The sequence below is a fragment of the Hippopotamus amphibius genome, chromosome 11 (assembly GCF_030028045.1).
Source record: "Hippopotamus amphibius kiboko isolate mHipAmp2 chromosome 11, mHipAmp2.hap2, whole genome shotgun sequence".
In the NCBI taxonomy this organism is placed as follows: Eukaryota; Metazoa; Chordata; class Mammalia; order Artiodactyla; family Hippopotamidae; genus Hippopotamus; species Hippopotamus amphibius.
The window spans coordinates 62,083,198-62,102,507 of NC_080196.1; the positions used below are offsets into that span (position 1 = coordinate 62,083,198).

Genomic DNA, 19,310 nt, shown 5'->3' on the forward strand with positions numbered 1-19,310 from the left:
CACAAGGCCCAGATTTGGGAGGAGGTATTAGGAAGCCTGATGGTAGCGGCACATCAACTCTACACCCTTCTATCAGTCCTACGGACGGGGGAGACAATCTCGCAACTCCTCACTTGACTTGTGGCAACAGCTTCATAACAGTTGGTGTCTCTGCCTAGAGTGCTGCCTGCTTAGGCTAGAGGAAGGCTTGTACGGTAGAAAGGGCACAGCTGTAGAACTAGACAACTCCAGGGTCCAGGCCATTTAGTGGCTGAGGCCCAACCCCTAACCTCCTCAAGGTCAGTTTCCTTCTCTCTAACAGGGGGATACCGCCTCCCATGCTTCAGGGATGCTGTGTGGACTAAATGAAATAAGGTATCTGCAGACCTTGCTCCACACTTAGCAGGTACGCAGTAGATGTTTCTTTCTCTTCCTTATCCCATCCCCTCTGACAGAGCCTGACACTACTGCAAGGTAGATATTTCTAAACAGGTAAACCCAAAAGAGTTTACGGCTTTTTGTTGCTTGAAGGATGGGACTGCGTTGCCTGACGTGTGACAGTCTTCACAACGTCGGCCCAGCCTATCTCTCTCAGCGTGTGTCCACGCTTCTCTTCTGAAACCTCATCTACTAGCTGTGACTTCCTCACCATTCTTTCGAAACACATCTTGAGCTTTCTCACCAATGAACATTCAACTTCTGCACTTTCCCACCCCCAAGTCCTCCTCGCTCTCCATCCATCTGATATACTCTTCCAAAGTCTAGGTCAAATCTGCCTACTTTTTCTCCTCCTTCTCCCACAAATCCTAAGTAAACCCGGCCCAGCAATTTGCTATCTGAAACCATAGTGTTTATAGCTTCCTACCAGTCGCTGGAAAACATACTGTGATGGCTCTTGTCTTATTATTGTCAAAAATTTAAAGTATGAAGCTTTGTCTTCTATCTAGTCTGTAAGTAAATTGAGAAATAAATGATAATTAATGATAGCTACACTTTGTATGCATTGGGTACTGTTCCTAGCCCTTCACGTACATTATCTCACTGAATTCCACCCTTACAACCATCCTACGAGGCATGCATTATCACCCCCATTTTCCAGATTAAGAAATTTAGGGTTAGTGTGGTTAATATACTGCCTAAGATTATTCAGCTAGGAAGCAGTGTAACTGACACTTATATAAGGTCTACTGAGTTCCAAAGCTTGTGCTGTTAACCTCTTCCTTAGTGGGATCAACAACATCTAACACGATGCTGGGCCCAGGGGAGCCACTCGACTGGCCAAGGGCACTGATGGAGACAAGCCTTGGGTTTTGGCAGGGCAGGGACAAAGCAGTGGTTGCCTCATTGGCAACATGTGATACAGGTCATTCCTACTGCTTTTACTAGTATACCTGCCACCTCCCCCTCCAACTGAAGGTGGGCCTCACCCTCATTTTGGCCACCGTCTTTTCAGAAGAAGTCTTAACTAGGGCTGAAACAGCCCTTACTATTTAGAGAAGACAGGGATGTCCATTATGCCAGCTGGAGAGATTAACTTTTTTCCCCAGGGATATTTCTTTAGATAGGCTTCCCGTGGTCTCCACCTCCATGAACAGAAAGAAGTTCCAAACAGCAACACTTACTACTTGAGGGTTACTGACCTAAAAACCCCCTGAGGAATGGACGTGCTGCATTTCTGCCTGCCTTGGCCCAAGCAGTCTGTAAGAGCTCATGTCCAAGAGATAGTGGTGGAATGTTCAGTCCTAGTTGAGATCCTTAAAAGCGTTCATCTTCGAACACCAGACCAAGGTAGTGATGTCCTGCAGTGGGGAGGGTACCAGCTTGGCAGCTAGACCTGCCACTGACAGGATGTGAGAACTCACTTTTCTCTGAACTTTCTTATCTGTAAAATGAAAGTGATGGATTACATGGACTCTAAGGTACAATCCAGCCATAGCATTCTGTGACTCTGGAAGGTGATGGGATTATGGGCGGGGGGGGGAGGAGTGGAGGGAAAAAGGGGCCTGGGCATTTTCTAGGTGCTCAATTCTGAGTGTGCATGTGGTGGAGATAGGCAGGAGGGGAACAGCTATGAAGCTGAAGCCTGAGAGGGGAGAAGGTCCCACTTCTGAGTGGAAGGATAGAACCCTAGGGGCTTAGGAACAGCCCACCTTGAACAGCAGCTCTGAGAAACTCTGAGGAACTGTGTAGCTGGTTACTCATTTATGAAACTGGCTCTCTAGCTGCCAGGTTATTCTTTCTCTGAGGACCAGGGTGTCACCCTCACCCCGCTCAACTCTAGCTTTGTTCCTAGACTCAAGCGTAAGCTAATTACAATTGGGGCAAACATTACTTAGTTCATTTTCAGCTTGGGAGCCAGTTAAGTGATGATTTTGTTCTCGCCACCTCTGTCTCTGAGGGGCAGCTGCAAAGCCTCCTGGTTCAGGGGGAGGTGCCAGGCTGGCTAGGGGAGCATGGACAGGATAAGGTCTCTGGCTGTCTTGGTTGAATCCATAGGTGTGATCTCAGAACTGGACACTGCAGGCACTCAAGCCCTTGCCTACTTTCTCCCAGCACCTAAAGCCAACTAGGCAGGACTATTTTTCCTGCATCGCAGTGCCGATATTTCTTTGCTGAGCAGTTTTGGGAAAAGGTACACAGAAGGATCTCAGAGGTGTGCATGAACCTCCCATTCTAGTGACCACACAGCCTAGAGGAGGCTTGGTGTTTATGGGACGGGAGTGAACTGGAGTCAGCCAGGAAAACCTATAGGATGTGGCAAACTACCTCCTTTCCTATTGTTTTAACGAGTACTAGGAGAAAGCACACTTTGACAACCAGAGGCTCTGCTCTTGCTTTCAAGCTATCCTCCACTTATCGGATGAGGGATGTTCAAGGGACAACTCAGTATCAAACCACATGGGGAAAATAGCCATGGAGATAAGTTATTACCCCAAACCTCATATGTATATAAACATCTGCCCACATTAAGACTAACACACTCTGAATGCAGGGATGAAGTGTGAGCTGGGAGGAGCCTGCCATGTCTCCACCTCCCTAATGATGGCAGACTTGGTCGAGCTCTGCTCCTTTAGGCCTGTCCCCTCCCCAGGGTTTCTGACCAGCAAATCTCTCATGTGAACAACGGTGCTGAAAGCAGTGCCAAGTGAAAGGAGTGGCTCTGGAGGAGAGGGCCCTCCCTCCCCATGACATTCGGGGTGCTCTAGACAAGTCCCCCCCCATGGAGGTCAGGTTTGTAAACACAAGTGTGCCTCCTGGAAGGGTGACTGTCCGAAAAAGCTTTTCCTGACTGACTTTGGTTTTCTAGATCAAGCACTTTGGGCCCTACTTAAGGAGCTTCAATGGGCATTTGTCCTCTCCTGTTTTGCAAATATTAGCTGGTGTTTCTCCCCGAGAGCAGTGGGAGGCAGGTAGGCCCTGTGGTGACACTACCTGCAGCATCCCCAGCACGTGTCCAGTCTCGCCTGGGGGAACTGGCTGGGGGCTGGGCAAGCACATCCCAGCCAGTCACTGTTGGGAGCGCTTAATAGGGAGGAAAGGCAGATTCCTGTATGCCAGACCCTCTCCCTTGGCAGGTTAGTCTGCAATTAGGTTACGCCTCCAGGCTCTACAAAAGCCTCGAGGCTCTACAACAACCTTTTCATATATACATATATAGATCTCAAAGTGAGACACAGATGAAAATGTTAACATATACTGTTCAATTCATAATGAAGACATTAGACTAGACACAAATTCACATCCTACTGCCCTGACACCCAGGAAATGCCTAAGGGATAGAGAAGGGCAACTGGTGGGGGGAATGTGGTTTATGAAAAATAGGTTGATAGATGCTCTGCTGAAAATCCATCTTTGCTCTTCCAAACTGCTCATTCAGGAGAGGGAAAGAAGCAATTAAGCTCCATTTTGTGGTATATAACCCCCGAAAGCCTTTAGTTTAGATCCCGTTTATGATTCTTCTAAAGGCAAACAATCCTCTTGAAGAAATCACAAGCCTTTTCTTGGTCTTTCTGGCATCCTCGTACTCCAGAGTGCCGTAAGGACATTGAGGTCCAAGATGGGAAAGTGTGGTTACGGGTGACCCAAGGGCTTGGGTGCACTTAGGGTGGTCACGACACACGGCGAGGAAAAGAGAGCTCTGGAAGCCCAACTGTAACTGAGAAAATGGCCAAGTGCTCTCAGTTTGTTTCCACCTTTTTTTTTTTTTTTTTTTTGCTACACCAAAGAAAGCTCTATTTTCCAAAGGCTTTTAGAATGGGATCAAACTGATTCAGTTGCTTTCACAGGGGTGAACTTTAGGAGGAAATTGTAATCTGCAATAATTTTCAACCTTTCAACTGAATGGCTACAACTAGTTTGTCCTGACCTGATATTTACCTCGGATTAAGAATATGGTGTTGGTAGGCTATATTCTTCTCTCCTCCACAGAACAGAAAGATCAAAGTGAAGGAAGGCTGGGTGGAGGTGACAGGGCCTCAGTCTGAAGAGACAGTGAGATTTGGATTGATCCAGACAGGGAAGCTGCTCCAGAAGGCTTCTATACACTGAAATTGTCTCGTTTTGGTAAAGACCTCAGGGAAGCCACGCAGCCTCATTAAGCGCAGGCTGCCCTGCACGGTCTGACACTGGCCACCAATAATGACTGACAGGCCTGGTCTCAGGTCAGGCCAGGGGTTGGTGAAAGGGAGAAAGAAGAAAGCAACATCCTTCACACCAAATAAAGTCATCAAGTAATACGTACCTTCCCCTTGCTCCCAACGACCGGAAGGTTTTAAACTCACTGGCTCTGCCAGGCTCATCCTACTGCCCATCAGCTTGAGAGGCCACTGGACCCACTGTAAGCTGGGGGACCCACCTCCAGAGCTCTGCCGGACAGGAGGGCAGAAGGTGTACAAGGTTCCGAGTGTACTTCTTCCACGGGCTTTCTCTGTGAGGCCCAGTGGGAGAACGGGGGAGACTCCGCTTGGGGTGGTGGAACATTATCTGGCACGTGGAGGTGGTTCTTTGGGGTCATGAGACAGTGGCCTTGAGCAGAGTGCATACAAGGCCTGGTCAACCAGGGCCTTGGCTTCACATGGAGAGAGAGGGGAGGCCAGGGGAAGCCTGTCAGCCTGCAGCAGCTGATGGGACGTTCACAAGGGCAAATAAGACAGACACTTGGGTCCATGAAAGATACTAGAGAGTGCTCTTATTTATCCTGGGCAATGGCAAATGGTAGGACAAGCATTTCAGGCCGGTGCCTCCACTAAGGCAGCACTCTCTCGAGTAACCTGATGCCAGTTCCCAAGGGCTGGGGGGCCTCCCTGCAGCTCATTCAGCCCTTTTGGTGAGGGGGCGGGCAGCTGCCAGGCTGATGCTGCTGCCTCACCTTGGCCCTCAGGGATGCTTGTGATGGGAGGGGCACCAACTCCAACCTCGGAATGAACCGACTGCACTTAGAAAGAGGTAAGCGGTAAGAAGACAGTGTGGAGAGGTAAAAGGGCCCATCTTTCTGAAATGACGTTAGAAAGGGGCTACGTTTAAACTAGAGGCATCTTTCAGTGGAAAGTTTTCCCTTGTGTACAAAAGAGGGCCAACCTCTTCCAGCAAATATTGAGGAGGAAACACTCTTGACTGAGGCTGAGTATGCAAAGGCCCCTGCCATGCAGAACGTGTCCCATGTTACTGTTCTAATCCCTGCTTGGCATAGAAAAGCTACTGCCCTCCACCCGCATCGACCTTAATGTTATCTACTGATTGGTCTGATCAGAAATATCCCTGGTTGTTCGAATGATTTCTATATTTGATACATAACAGGATGCTAGTGAGATAGAGCCCTGTGAAAGGAGAGACACAATTATGTTGTAGTCAAATCATTTAAAATCCTAGATCAGTATATAAGAACACCCACTCATTTCTGATGGAAATTTTGCAGCATGTGCTTCAGCGTCAAATGAAAAAGATATCTTCCAGAATCTGATTCTCCTCCAGGTCTTCAGGGGTCCTGCCTGCCCTCGTCTTGTTGCAGGTTGATTTTAGAGGACTGAGTCGGCGAGTACTGTGATTCCATGACCCAGCTTCTCTGGAGCGATGGGGCCGGGGTTTGGAAGCAGTCTTTGGACTCAGAGATTGAACTAAATCCAACAGAGATGTCTCATACCTGTAACACAAACAACCCAGACAGAAAATGATCAGATCAGTAGAATATTAAAATCCAAAAAGCCCACAGAGATGGGCTGCCCAGGGCAAGAATCAGATCACAGATCACCTCACATGCAAGAGGGGGAAGTGAGGGAAGGTAAACACAGAGGGGCCCTGCTGTCTGTCTGTCTCTAAGCTCTTCTTTTCTGCTGACTACTGACATCCTTCTCTAACCCGTGAAGAGAGACCAGCAGCGGGGCAAAGGAATCACGGTAACAGTAGCAATACTAGGAGCCATGTTCATTGTGTTTATCAAGCTTAGGCACTGTTCTCAGTGCTTTACATGTACCTCATTTTCCTTTAACCCTCTGCACAACCCTGTGAGGTAGATACTGTAGTACTCGGATCCCCGTTATATACATGAGGAAACCACAGCTCAGAGAAGTAACTTGTCTCATGAGAAGAAGCCGCTACACCAGAGTCAGGATTTGAACCCAGGTCACTTGCTTCCAGCGCTCGTACACAGGACACTAAAGCTGTCTCTCAGTCTTTGCAGCCAGACAGACTTGGTTGAAATCTCTGCTCTACCACGTGCAAGCTCTGTGATCTTGGGAAAGTTATTCAGTCTCTCAGTTCAGTTTGTCATGTGTAAGGGACCAACAGAACTGTTAGGATTAAATTAATGAGTTGGTATAAATTAACATGTGATAAGTTCTCAATAAATGCTAGTTTTTTCCTGCTATACTACTTCCACTTTCTCTAGAATCTTGGTAAAAAGAACCCTTATGTGAAACTAAAGAGATCCCTCTTAAAGAAGGAGTGCCTTAGTGTCCAGCATTTTTATCAAAAAGTGTAAGCTTGGAGCAGTTTAGAGACAGAGAAACTAATTACGGTCAATGACACCCTCATCCACGCCCCATTGTATGTATTTCCAGGACTGAACGACAAAGGCATAAAAATACCTCCCTCCATATTCACTCAGACAAGGGGTCAAGTAATTTCAATGGATAGAACGTGAAGCCTCAAGCAGGGCACATATGACTTCTACAGCTGCACAGGGCCCTGCACTTGGTTCAGTGCTCCACTGTTGCTGTCTTGAAATTCTTAGTGATCTAATCTTTGACCATGCCTTTTAGAGATAAAGTCTGATGGGACAAAAGAGCATGTGTGTGAGCAGAGGAGATATGCTGGGCACGCACGTGTGGGTTCTGGCCCACAGCACAGTGTGTATGCCAAACAGCTGGCTGCTGGCCTGGTGTGCACGTTCACGCCAGAAATAGTCTGGGATGGTACAGGACCCCAGAGCAGTGGTGGTGATGGTGGCAGAAGCAGCAGTGGTGGTGGCAGTGGTGCGAGGCTGGCGTGCCTGTCTTCCCAGAGCTTACCCCTAAAGCAGAAATATTAGCTCTCTGGCCTGAGCACTGGAATAGGAACTGCTAGTGTTTAGGCAGTAAACATCAGTAAAGTATTACAAAATAAAAGCATATACACATTGACATTGTAATATAGCATATCAAAGAGATATGAGAATTCTTCATAGAGTTTAGAATCTCTGGCTTTAAAAATTGCTGCAACATTGCAAAGCAAATACCCACAGGCTGAGAAATAGAAATTAAATATAAAGATTATTGCATTTGATGAAAAAGAACATTGTTGTTATATGCAGCTTCAAATGAACAAATTAACGAGGAATACACTTTTAAAATTAATTTTTTCTTTGTAATTTAAGATACAGTAGCAAAAAGCATAATAGGCAATTTGAATTACCTACAAACTATTAGATGACTTTCCATTTCTTGTATGACCTCTACAAGTTACAGGAAATGCCAGAGAAAACATTAAAATGGCATTGTACAAATTTAATTTATATACATACATGAAACTAATGGGCATGAAGAGTTAAATCTTTAAAAAAAATCGTTCTATAAGAATCATCAGCTCTAGGTGTACTAAAATTTGTATTTTGAAATGATTTATCACAAATCTATCCAAATGCCACAGCCTATAAAATATTCTTAACAGTTCCAGTGTCAGGTGCATCAGCAGAAAGCTCTTTCTCAAAATTAAAAATTGCCAAAATTTATGTGCGATCTTTCATTTGCCAAGAGCAACTAATCTGCTTTTAATTATATCACTTAAAATAAAATTGCCAAAAGTATAAACTTGATGATCTAATAAATGAATTTGAGGAAACATGAAAAATCTTATGATCAACCAAGTTATCACATAAAGTATTACTATTTATTATATTATATGAAATTATGACATCAAAATATTATTTTTTTTGCTACCTGCAGGTTTATCATATTATTCATGTATCACCTGTTTCATAAATTTCTTCTTAAAGGAAAATGCTTTGTAGTTTAGTACCTTTAACTGCATTTTTTCATCCTACTTTTTGAACAAGCATTTTTCATTTTACACTGGTCTTGTAAGTTACATAGCTCACCCTGCCCTTAAGCCCCAGGCAGGATCAGACTTCTGTCTCAGGCATGGAAATGTCATATTTTTTTCTGTGGTATGAAAACCTATAAGTTGAAATCCCTTTTATCAGAATTTTTTTTTGCAGCTTTCATCCTCACAGCATCAAGCCGATGTTTCAATACAATTGTCTCTGTCATTAAAAACAATGGGTTTCTGTGTTCAACCAAAACATCTTTGTTTGAGGTGTAAGCCAGTGAGTTGAGGAACAGTTTCCAAGTAAGTTTGTTTATAAGCAAGACAGACCTACTTTGTGCTCAAGGAATAGGCTTTGTGTGAACTTTTCTTGGAGACACAAGGCAATCTTGTGGTAATATTTATCTCTTCATGTGGACCACTAAGTTTTTTTAAAATCAGAAACAATGGAAAGCCTATAAGACTTTGAGTTTAAAGACTGTTTTAATAGGTACCAACTTATTTAATCATTTGAAAAAAGTTGTGGGCATTAAATTTCTTCATAGTACTTTTATTCACATACAATATAGTAAAAAAAAAAAAAACTTTGTAATATGGAAAGAGTGACCTACAACACCATAGAAAGTTAGATCTGCTGTATTAGTCAGGATAAGTTAGGTTGTGCAGCAGAAACAAATTAACCTTGAAATTCCAATAGCTTAACACAACTCAAATATATCACATGCTTCTCCTATGTGTTCGAAGTAGGTCTAGGCAGACAGTGGCTCCACTGTCTAACATGTGAGCTTCTCTATTGTTTTAGCAGGGAAGAGAAACTGAAGAATCTTACAAAGGTTTTCCACAGCCTGGATGTGACATAACACTTCTTACATCTGATTGGCCAGAACCAGTTATGGTACAGAAGAGAGAAGAAGTGGATATTGGCAAACACCAGTAAGGCCCACGCACTGAAGAATGGGTCTTAGACGTAATTTGGAATGATTCTCTTATTTTATCAATGAAGAAACAGAGACCCAGAGAGGTATAAGTGAGCTGCAGGGAGTCACACAGCAGCTCAGTGGCAGAGCCGAGTGGTTTTTAACCCAGGCTCCTTGATTTCCTAGATTAATATATCTTTGATCTTTCCATCAAGATAAATAAGATGTGTAACTAAAGGAAAAGTGAAAGAAGAAAATGGTTGCTGTTTCCGACTACATTTTATTTTAAAAGCATAGTATGATTAGTTGTAACTCAGTGTGAACGCTCCCATACTCCTATTCAATTGGCTAGCTTTTCAACAACAATTTAATCTACCCTAAAGTACAAAGGCTTATCTTCACGGTTCTGCTGTTATCATAAAAATTCCATTTGTCTTGAAGCCACATTCAATCATGGGTTACACTCTGGCAGAAGAATCAGAAAGTCTGTGGTAGGCAGGGACTCAGATTTCAGGGACACCTCATTTTGCTCAATAAATCTTTTAACAGTACTTTTGCTATTAGGAAAGACCAAATAATCTGGCAGATTAAAAAGCAACAAAATAGCAAAGATTATTTTGAAAACCAAAGCTTGAGAAATTACTCAATTTTACACCAGAATTATACATGCAATAAAGCAAAATAAAAAATGAATTCCCATGGTATTTTGTACTAAATTCCAGCAAAGAGCAGTGCGTTTATCAAATTGTGTTCTGTGAGCAGTGTGCCTTAGTTTGCTGAGATGACACATGACAGGAGGCTATGACGTTGACTAACTTGGCCTGACCCTGATGGGGATGTTTGGTGCTCAAATAATTTAAAGGGACATACAACTTACTCAAATCCATAAAATACCATCCCTTGAAAAACTCACTTTATTTTAGGCACAAGCATAAACTATGTTGGCCTTTCTTGCCTTGGTACCTCACAGAGCCAGGACTCATGAGTTACCTAGGTGCACAGGTTGACTTTAATAGCTTCATTATGGAGAGGTGATAAGCAGAAGGCTTACTTAGTCTACCTGCCAGTCCCATCCAGGAAGTAAAGTGAACTTGGCAGTGCTAGAAAATTAATTCTGTCCTCTTAGAGCTCTCTTTGCAGTTTTGTTTGCTTCTGAGCTAGCAAGATACTTAGACATCCAGGGGAGGATGTAGCCTCTGAAGACCTGAGTTGGCTCCATGCCACCAACTCAAGAAAGGGACAGTCTGACACGGTGTCTGAGAATATTAGCACACAAGGCCAGGAAATGAAACAGTTTCAAGGTCCAGTCCATAAGCTGCACTGGATGAAAAGCCAAATGCGATGCAGGAGCTTTGCCCTCCCACTCTCTTTTTTCACCTTTGGTGATTTCAGTAGACCTCTCCTGATTAACCTCCTCTTCTCCTACCTTTTAAATGATGGAACGTTCCAGGGCTTAATCTTTAGTTCTCATATTTTAGGTAATTCCATTCATCCTTATGACTTTTAATAACATCAATATATCAACGACTCCTAAATGTATAGCTCTAAAATCTAACCTTGCTCTTGAGTTTCAGACTCATACACCCAACTGTTGCCTGCTCTCTCCACTCAGATGTGTGACAGGCACTGCAAATTATCTAAAACAGAGCTCTCATTTTTTTTCTCTAAGTTCCACTCCTCCCCAACAACCCAGCTGCTCAGGGTTGCCAAAAGCCCGCTGGTATGCTTGATTGCTACCTCTGAGCCTGTGCATGTGTTGAGTCCTCTGCTTAGGATGTTCCTCTCTCAGCTCTTGCTTATTTACTTTTCTCTTTCAATAGTTACAAGAGTAGGGTCATTATTTTATGTTATTATCTCTGGTGCCAAGAATGGTATCTGACACAAGGTAGGAGCTAAACATTTGTTGAAAAAATGAATGGTTTTATAGTTTAAGTTTTAGCACCTTTCTCCATAGGCAGTTTTTTGGATCTTTGGACAGCTAGTCTTTTAAAAAAATTACAATATATTTCAAACAGCATGAAAGTATTACTCATCCATTTCTTCTTGTCCTCCTTTTATAAAAAAGGACAATATACATATAGATTGTGTAAACTACTTTTTCATTTAATATATTGGGAATATTTTTTCCATATCAGTTTTTTATAACACTATTTTTAATGATTTCTGATTACTTCGTCTCCTGGATGCATTCTTAATTTAACCAATCCCCTATTGAAGAGCACTTAAGTTAGGTCCAAGGTCTTTTGAGACTAAATCAGCTATGTATCTCATTCCTTTCTTCAGTCAATGCCCAAACGGTATTCTCTACCCCAGTTCATCATGTTACCAAAGTACTGCTGTTCTCATTATGTTCTATAGTTTTACTCTCTTTCTCCCAACCCTTCACATGCCCCCAGTGCTCAGCTGTATTTTGTACTCTCTTAGAGTACTTCCTCCATCTCCTATTTTAACTGAAACTTGGCTCTTTCCTGAGGTCAATGTTTCCTCTACGTGCTTCTCAGTGAGAACTGTTAATATGCAAAGTATTTGGATCATCATTGCTTCCATTTTTGCTTTTTGATCCTTATTCTCCCTCTCTCTCAGGAAACTCCTAGTGCTCTGAGGATTCTGTCATCTGCTCTACCACCCTCAGCCTCTCTTCATGTATATCATCTCTTTACCCATTCACTCTCAGTCACTGATGATGGCACTTGATTCAGCCTCTCCTTCAATTCAGCTGTTACCATCATCCCTGCTAATGTCAGCATTACATGAATGACACTCAGCCGACACACTGACATAGTTCTTTGACCTCTCAGGTCAAAGACTTTCTCAGCAAGCCTTTCTTTTTATATCCAGGAACTTGTGACCAATTAAAACGGCATCTCTTCTGAATATAATAATTCAAACATTCCACTACTTCTTGATGCCCACATCTTACCTTCAGGCTTGTTTTTCCAACTATTCCCACTATCTCTGCCCATTGGTCTCAATGAACCACCAATTCAAGCAATCATTGTTCTAAGAACTGGGAATAAAGTTGTGAACAAGATAGCTAAAATCTCTGTCCTGGTGGGACCATTAATAGTGTACTTTCTTCCTAACCCTTTATCTCTTATTCAATTTGAACTTCATGGTGCAGCCTTCCAAACACTCTTTTAACAATGCTCTTAAAAAATGTCCCCTCCCCTAAATCTGGCAAAATCATAATACTGCATGAATCCAAATGTCTGCCTTTTCTGTGAATTATAGTTGGAAAACTTAGTGTAAATAAAACCAAATCAAAGAAAGGAGCCAACAAAGAGCAGATCCAAAATAGATTCCTAGTCACTAATCTTAAGTGGGTGCTAAACATTTTCTAACAGAGCTACTGTATTTCTCTAACCAGCTGTTCTGCTCTTCTCATTTCCCCTTCTCACAATTTATTCTAAACAGATGGCCTTGCTTCCCACTTCAGAGAAAGGAGGTCATTAAAGAGAAATTGTTGTCACTTTGTCATGTTTACAAGTCTTTCAGCACCAATCATTTCTTCCTTTTATATTGAAGGAAGTGATCTTTCTCTTAGAGAAGGCTAATGACTCCATTTATGCTTCTTAGGAAACTTTTAGTATTGACTATCCACTCTAGAACCTTCAATCTTTTCCTGTTTACTATATAACTAAGAGCACTTAAGACATTCTCTCATTTCCATAGCCACACCATTTCTCATTTTTTTCCAAACTGGCTTTCATCTTTTGCTACTACATTAAAATTGAACTCAACAAATTCACCAATGACTTCTGTGCTGCTAAAACCAGTGGACATTTTGTAGTCCTTGTTTTACACAATGTCTCGCCAGCATTCAATGCGACTGATAGCTTCTTTATAAACTTTAAACTGTTTTATTGAGGTAAAATACACATACAGAAGAGTACACCTATTTAAAGCATACAGCTCAGTGGTTTTTAGTGTAGCAGAGTTGTGCAACTATCATAACGTAATCTGAGAACATTTCATTGCCCGCCCCCCCCCCCAAAGAAACCCTGTACCCATCAGCAGTCACTCCCTATTTCATTCCTTTTTGTTGCCAAATAATATGATACAGTATGGATATACCACATTTTATTTATCTCTCATCACATGATAGATATTGGGTTGTCTCTGTCTCTTGGCTATTGTGAATAGTGCTGCGATAAACAGTCATGTATGTGTTTTTAGTAAACATATGTTTTCACTTCTCTTGGGTCGATATCTAAGGGTGGGATTGCAAATGCTGTGTTTAATGTTTTAAGGAACTGCCAGACTGCTCTCCAAAGTGCATGTGCCACTTCATGTCAGTATTTGGAGGTCTTTTTTCCGGGGCTATTAAGCTTCTTCAGAGAAGAATCTTTTAGTATTCTGGGAGGGAGATATGGTCTACTTCTGGGACAGGGGAGGTCGACCTTTTCCATTTGTAGACTTTGAATTCACCCCATTTTCAGCGCTCATCTAATCTTCCAAAGTACATGACATTCCTGAGTCTTTTTTACTGAATTTCTCCAGAGAATTCATCTCCAGTCTTTTATCTGGGACTAATAATCCATATACGGCACTGTGGCAGGAGTACTGGGTTTTTTGATTCTTGCTTCAAATGTCCACCTCATACTATTTTTAGTTCTACTCCATATCACCACTCTTTATTGTTCATGTTGCTTCTAATTCCCAAACTTTCACAAAGTTCTGTGTCATCAATCTCTTTTCATTTGAATACCCTTCTCAGTGCTTTCTATGTGGTAACTTCCTCTGTCCTATCTAGTAAGGTACTAATCTTCTATTCATTCTCCATTTTCCAAAAATGTATATAAATCTCTGGTATATTGATGACTCTTCTCCCATTTATTCTTGTGGATTTATACTTTTAAAAACATTCATTTACTCTCATCTTACTGGTGTCTCAGGAAATAGAAGAGATAAAGACAAGCGCTCAATTAATCATCTTAGCTAGAAATATATTTGTAGAGAGGTTCCATAAATTTCTAGGTTTATTATTAGAAATTTCTGAGCTTTTTCACTGCTATTATAAATGAGTTTTCCCCTCCCCACTTTATCTTTTAAATAGCTAATGTTGGTATCAAGATTTATAGTAATTGAGTTTTTTTCTTTGGTCCCATCACGCAGCATGTGGTTCCCTGACTAGGGATGGAACCTGCACCTTCTGCATTGAAAGAGCAGAGTCTTAACCACTGGACTGATAGGGAAGGCCTGATAGTGACTGAGTTTTGTACATTATTGAACTTGCAATTCTTTAAATTATTTTTCCAATTGATTTTTATGGGTTTTATGGGTGAATATTATATCGAATACAGATAATCGTAAGGTTTATGTGTTTTCCCATATTTGTATTATTTTTTCTTATATTATTGTATTGGCCAGAACTTCCAGGACAATGCTAAAACTACAAGTTTTATAGCCACCTTCGTATAATTCTGATCTAACAGGAATTATTCTATTTTTTCAATATTAAGTATATCCCATTAGATATTCTTTATTATATTAAGAAGTATTTTCTCTTTTGGCTTACTAAAATCAGGAATGAAAAATTAATTTTACTAAGTAACTTTTAAGTATATACTGAGGCAGTAATACACTTTTTCTTCTTTGATATATTGTTAAGAAATATTCTACTTTTGGCTTCCAAAATAGTAGCCATATTTTAATTACTAGAATATATTCTGCCTGGTTATATAGTATTATTCTTTATATTTACTTTTAAATTAGATTTTTATGATTATTTTAGGGTTTAGAACATCTGTATTTATAGGAAATATTTGCTTATAATCCTTCTTATGGTTCCTTATATCCCTATATATTATTATTACCTCAGTGGGAGAAAAGGGATAGTACCAACTTAAGAAAGAATGAATTTATAAAGAAGGTAGAAGGATAACCAATTACCACACTGGGCTAGGAGTCCTAAAATAGGTCTTTTCAAGAATCCTAAAACAGTTCCTCTCAAAAGTTTTCTACTTTTTAATTGCTAAAGCAAACCTAGGTTGGCATTCAGGTTTCTGAAAAATAGATGATACAGCATATTTTGTAAGTGCGTCACATCACTTGTCAAACATCAGCAAAAAGGTTAGTTAAGAAAAAAGGGTGGTCTTGAACCTGCCAATGAGACTGCAGACCTCACAGGAGAACTACTCACATAGATGGAAAGAAAGTCAGATATGTGCAGACACAGGATTGAGGGTAATACTTAGAACCTTATCTTTCTATCTCTTGTTCTCTATTCAACAGAAGTGCTGTCACAAAAGGACTCTGCTAACCCTAATTTAATATATTTCTTCTTGAAGTGCATATAAGCCATAGAGTGAATACTATGCAAAATCAGTACACCTTGGAGGGAGGCTAAAGACTGTACCAGAAAGTCAATGAGTATATATATGGGAGATCCTCTAATGAAGAACAATTTTAATATAACATATTAAAAGGCACAAAAAATCTTTTAGTCATGCTATTATATTTATAATTTGTATAATATTTACATTTTCATCTAAGACAGTTCCTTACAGGGAAGAAGAAGGTACTAAAATAGCCACAATAATTTTGGAAAATGTAAAGCTACATTAACCAGACAAGGTGGTATTAGTGAAGAATAAATAGACAGATCAATAGAAAAACACAGAGAGTCCAGAAATATACCAACACAAATATGATCAATTGAGGTTTCTACAAATGTAAAGTCATTTTAGTGGAGAAAGGATAATCTTTTCAACAAATGATGCTGCAACAACTAGATGTCATATAAAAAAAAAAAACAAAAACAAACCAAAACTTTAGCATAAGCCTCACAGCTTATACAAAAATTAACTTTACATTCACCAAGATAGAACACATTCTGGGCCATAAAACACATCTTAATAAACTGGAAAAAACAGAAATCATAGAAATCATACGTCTGCCCTTAAGACCACAATGGAATTAAATTAGAAATCAATAACAGAAAGATAACTGGAAAATCCCAAAATACATGGAGAGTAAACAGCACACTTCTAAATAACAGATGGGTCAAAGAAGAAATCTTAAGATAAAATATATTTTGAATTAAATAAAAATGAAAAAATAACATTAAAGTTTGTGGGATGCAGTGAAAGCAGTGCTTAGAGGGAAATTTACAGCATTGAATGCATACATTAGAAAGAAAGAAATCTAAAATCAATCATCTAAGTGTCCACTTTAGGAAACTGGAAAAAGAAGAGCAAATTAAATCCAAAAAAGAGGGGATATATGTATACATATAGCTGATTAACTTTGCTGTACAGCAGAAACTAACACAACATTGTAAAGCAACTATACTCCAATAAAAATTAATAACAAAATTTAAAGTAAGCAGAATAGAAGAAATAATAGGAAGCAGAGTAGAAATCAGTGTAACTGAAAAGAGAAAAATCAATGAAACCAAAAGCTAGTTTTTTGAAAATATCAATAAAACTGTTAAGTCTTTAGCCAGGTTAATTAAAAACAAAACAGATGGCACAAATAACTAACATTAGAAATGAAAGTATATTGGGACTGCCTTGGTGGTCCAGTGGTAAAGAATCTGCCTTCCAGTGCAGGGGACGTGGATTCAGTCCTTGGTTGGGGAACTAAGATCCCACATGCCACGGGGCAACTAAGCCCGCAGGCCACAGCTACAGAGAGAGTCCATATGCCGCAAAGTACAGAGCCCACTCGCTCTGGAACCCATGCGCCACAACTACAGATCCCATGCACCCTGGAGCCTATGAGCCACAACTAGAGAGAGAAAAACCCGCACACCACAACTAGAGAGAAGCCGGTGCGCCGCAATGAAGATCCTGTGTGCTGCAACTAAGACCTGATGCAGCCAAATAAAAAAAAATATTTAAAAAAAAGAAATGAAAGTATATCACTACAGATGCTATGCACATTGAAAGGATGATCAAAAAATACTATGAATGACTCCATGCTCACAAATGTAATAACCTAGATGAAATGGAACAATTCCTTAAGACACAATCTGCGAAATCTCACACAAGAAGAAACAGACAATCTGAATAGGGCTTTACCTATTAAATAAATTGAATCAATAATTAATAACCTTCCAAAACAGAAAGCACAAGGTCCACATTGGTTCACTGGTAAATTCTAGGAAACATTTAAGGAAGAAATTATATCAATTCTCTACAAACTTTTTCAGAGGACAGAAGCAGAGGGAATTCTTCCTAACACATTCTATGATGCCAGCATTACTGTAATACCAAAACCAGACAAAGACATTACCAGAAAAGGAAACTACACACCCATATCTTCTATGAGCATAAATGCAAAAATTCTCAACCAAGTGGGATTTATATCAGATATGCAAGGCTGATTCAACATTTAAAAAAATGCATTAAAGTAATCCATTACATCAATAGGTTAAAAACACATCATATCAATAGATGTAGAAGAAGTATTTGACAAATCCAACACCCATTCATGATAAAAACTCTCAGTAAACTAGGAATAGAGGGAAATTCCTCAACTTGATATGAATATCTACAAAAAAAATCTACAGCTAACATCATACTTAATGTTGAGAAACTTGTAGATTTCCCACTAAGTTCAGATACAAGGCAAAAATATCCTCTCACCAGTTCTTTCCAACATCATACTGGAAATGCTAGTTAATGATTAAGACAAAAGGAAATAAAGTGTATACAGATTGGTAAGAAAGAAATAAAACTGTCTTTGTTCACAGATGACGTGATTTTCTATGTAAAAAATCCAAAAAAATCAACAAAACACCTGGAACTAATAAGCAATTATAACCAAGGTTGCAGGATACAAGGTTGACATATAAAAAAAGTCAATTACTTTCCTATATAGTAGAAATGAAAAGACAGAATTTGAAATAAAAATACAGTACTATTTACATTAGCGACCCCCCCCAACACACACAATGAAGTGCTTAGGTATAAACCTAACAAAATATGTATATGATTTATATGAGGAAAACTACAAAACTCCGATGAACAAGATCAAAGAAGAACTAAACAAATGAAGAGGTATTCCACGTTCATGGATAGGAAGACAATATTGTTAAGATGTCAGTTCTTCACAAGTTGACCTACAGATTCAACATAATCAATTCCAGTCAAAATCCCAGCATGTTATTTTGTGGATATTGACAAACTGATTGTAAAGTTAATGTGGAAAGGCAAAAGATCTAGAACAGACAACACACAAATGAAGGAGGAGAAAAAAGTTGAGGACTGACTTTACCTGACTTCACAACTTACTATAAAGCTACGGTAATAAAGACAGTGTGGTATTGGCAAAAAAAAAAAAAATAGACAGATAGATCAATGAAACAGAAGAGACAGCCCACTTAAGTATTGATATAATCAATGGATCTCTGAAAAAGGAGCAAAAACAATGGAGCAAAGATAACCTTTTCAAGAAATGCTCAAAGATAGCCTTGAACAACTAGATATCCATATGCAAAAAGACGAATCTGGACGCAGACCTTACACCTTCCACAACAATTAACTCAAAATGTAAAATTCAAAACTATTAAACTCCTGGAAGCTAAACAGGAGAAACACTAGAAGACCTTGGGTATAATGATTATGCCTTAAATACCACACCAAAGGCACTATCCATGAAATAAATAATTGATAAAATGGACTTCATTAAAATTAAAAACTTCTGCTGTGCAAAAGACAATGTCAAGAGATTAAGACAAGCCATAGACTAGGAGAAAATATTTGCACAACCCACATCTGATAAAAGACCATTATCCAAAACATACAAAGAACACTTACAACTTAATAATAAGAAAACAAATGACCTGGGCTTCCCAGGTGGTACAGTGGTTAAGAATCTGCTTGCCAATGCAGGGGACATGGGTTAAGAGTCCTGGTCTGGGAAGATCCCACATGCTGCGGAGCAAACTAA

General features: G+C 40.1%; 1 protein-coding gene across 8 annotated transcripts in view; it reads right to left on the minus strand.

The window, feature by feature from the left end:
* Positions 1-1,964: 1,964 nt before the first annotated feature.
* KIAA1328 (KIAA1328 ortholog) overlaps positions 1,965-19,310 on the minus strand; it is a 403,500-nt gene continuing 386,154 nt past the window's right edge. For 7 of the 8 annotated variants that reach the window (XM_057698044.1, XM_057698042.1, XM_057698043.1 and 4 more), the window contains one exon: positions 1,965-6,118. In XM_057698044.1, coding sequence (XP_057554027.1) covers positions 5,908-6,118 — 211 coding nt within the window. In that variant the 3' untranslated portion in view covers positions 1,965-5,907. The remainder of the gene's footprint in view (positions 6,119-19,310) is intronic. The other variant, XR_009047897.1, reaches the window with a different exon arrangement.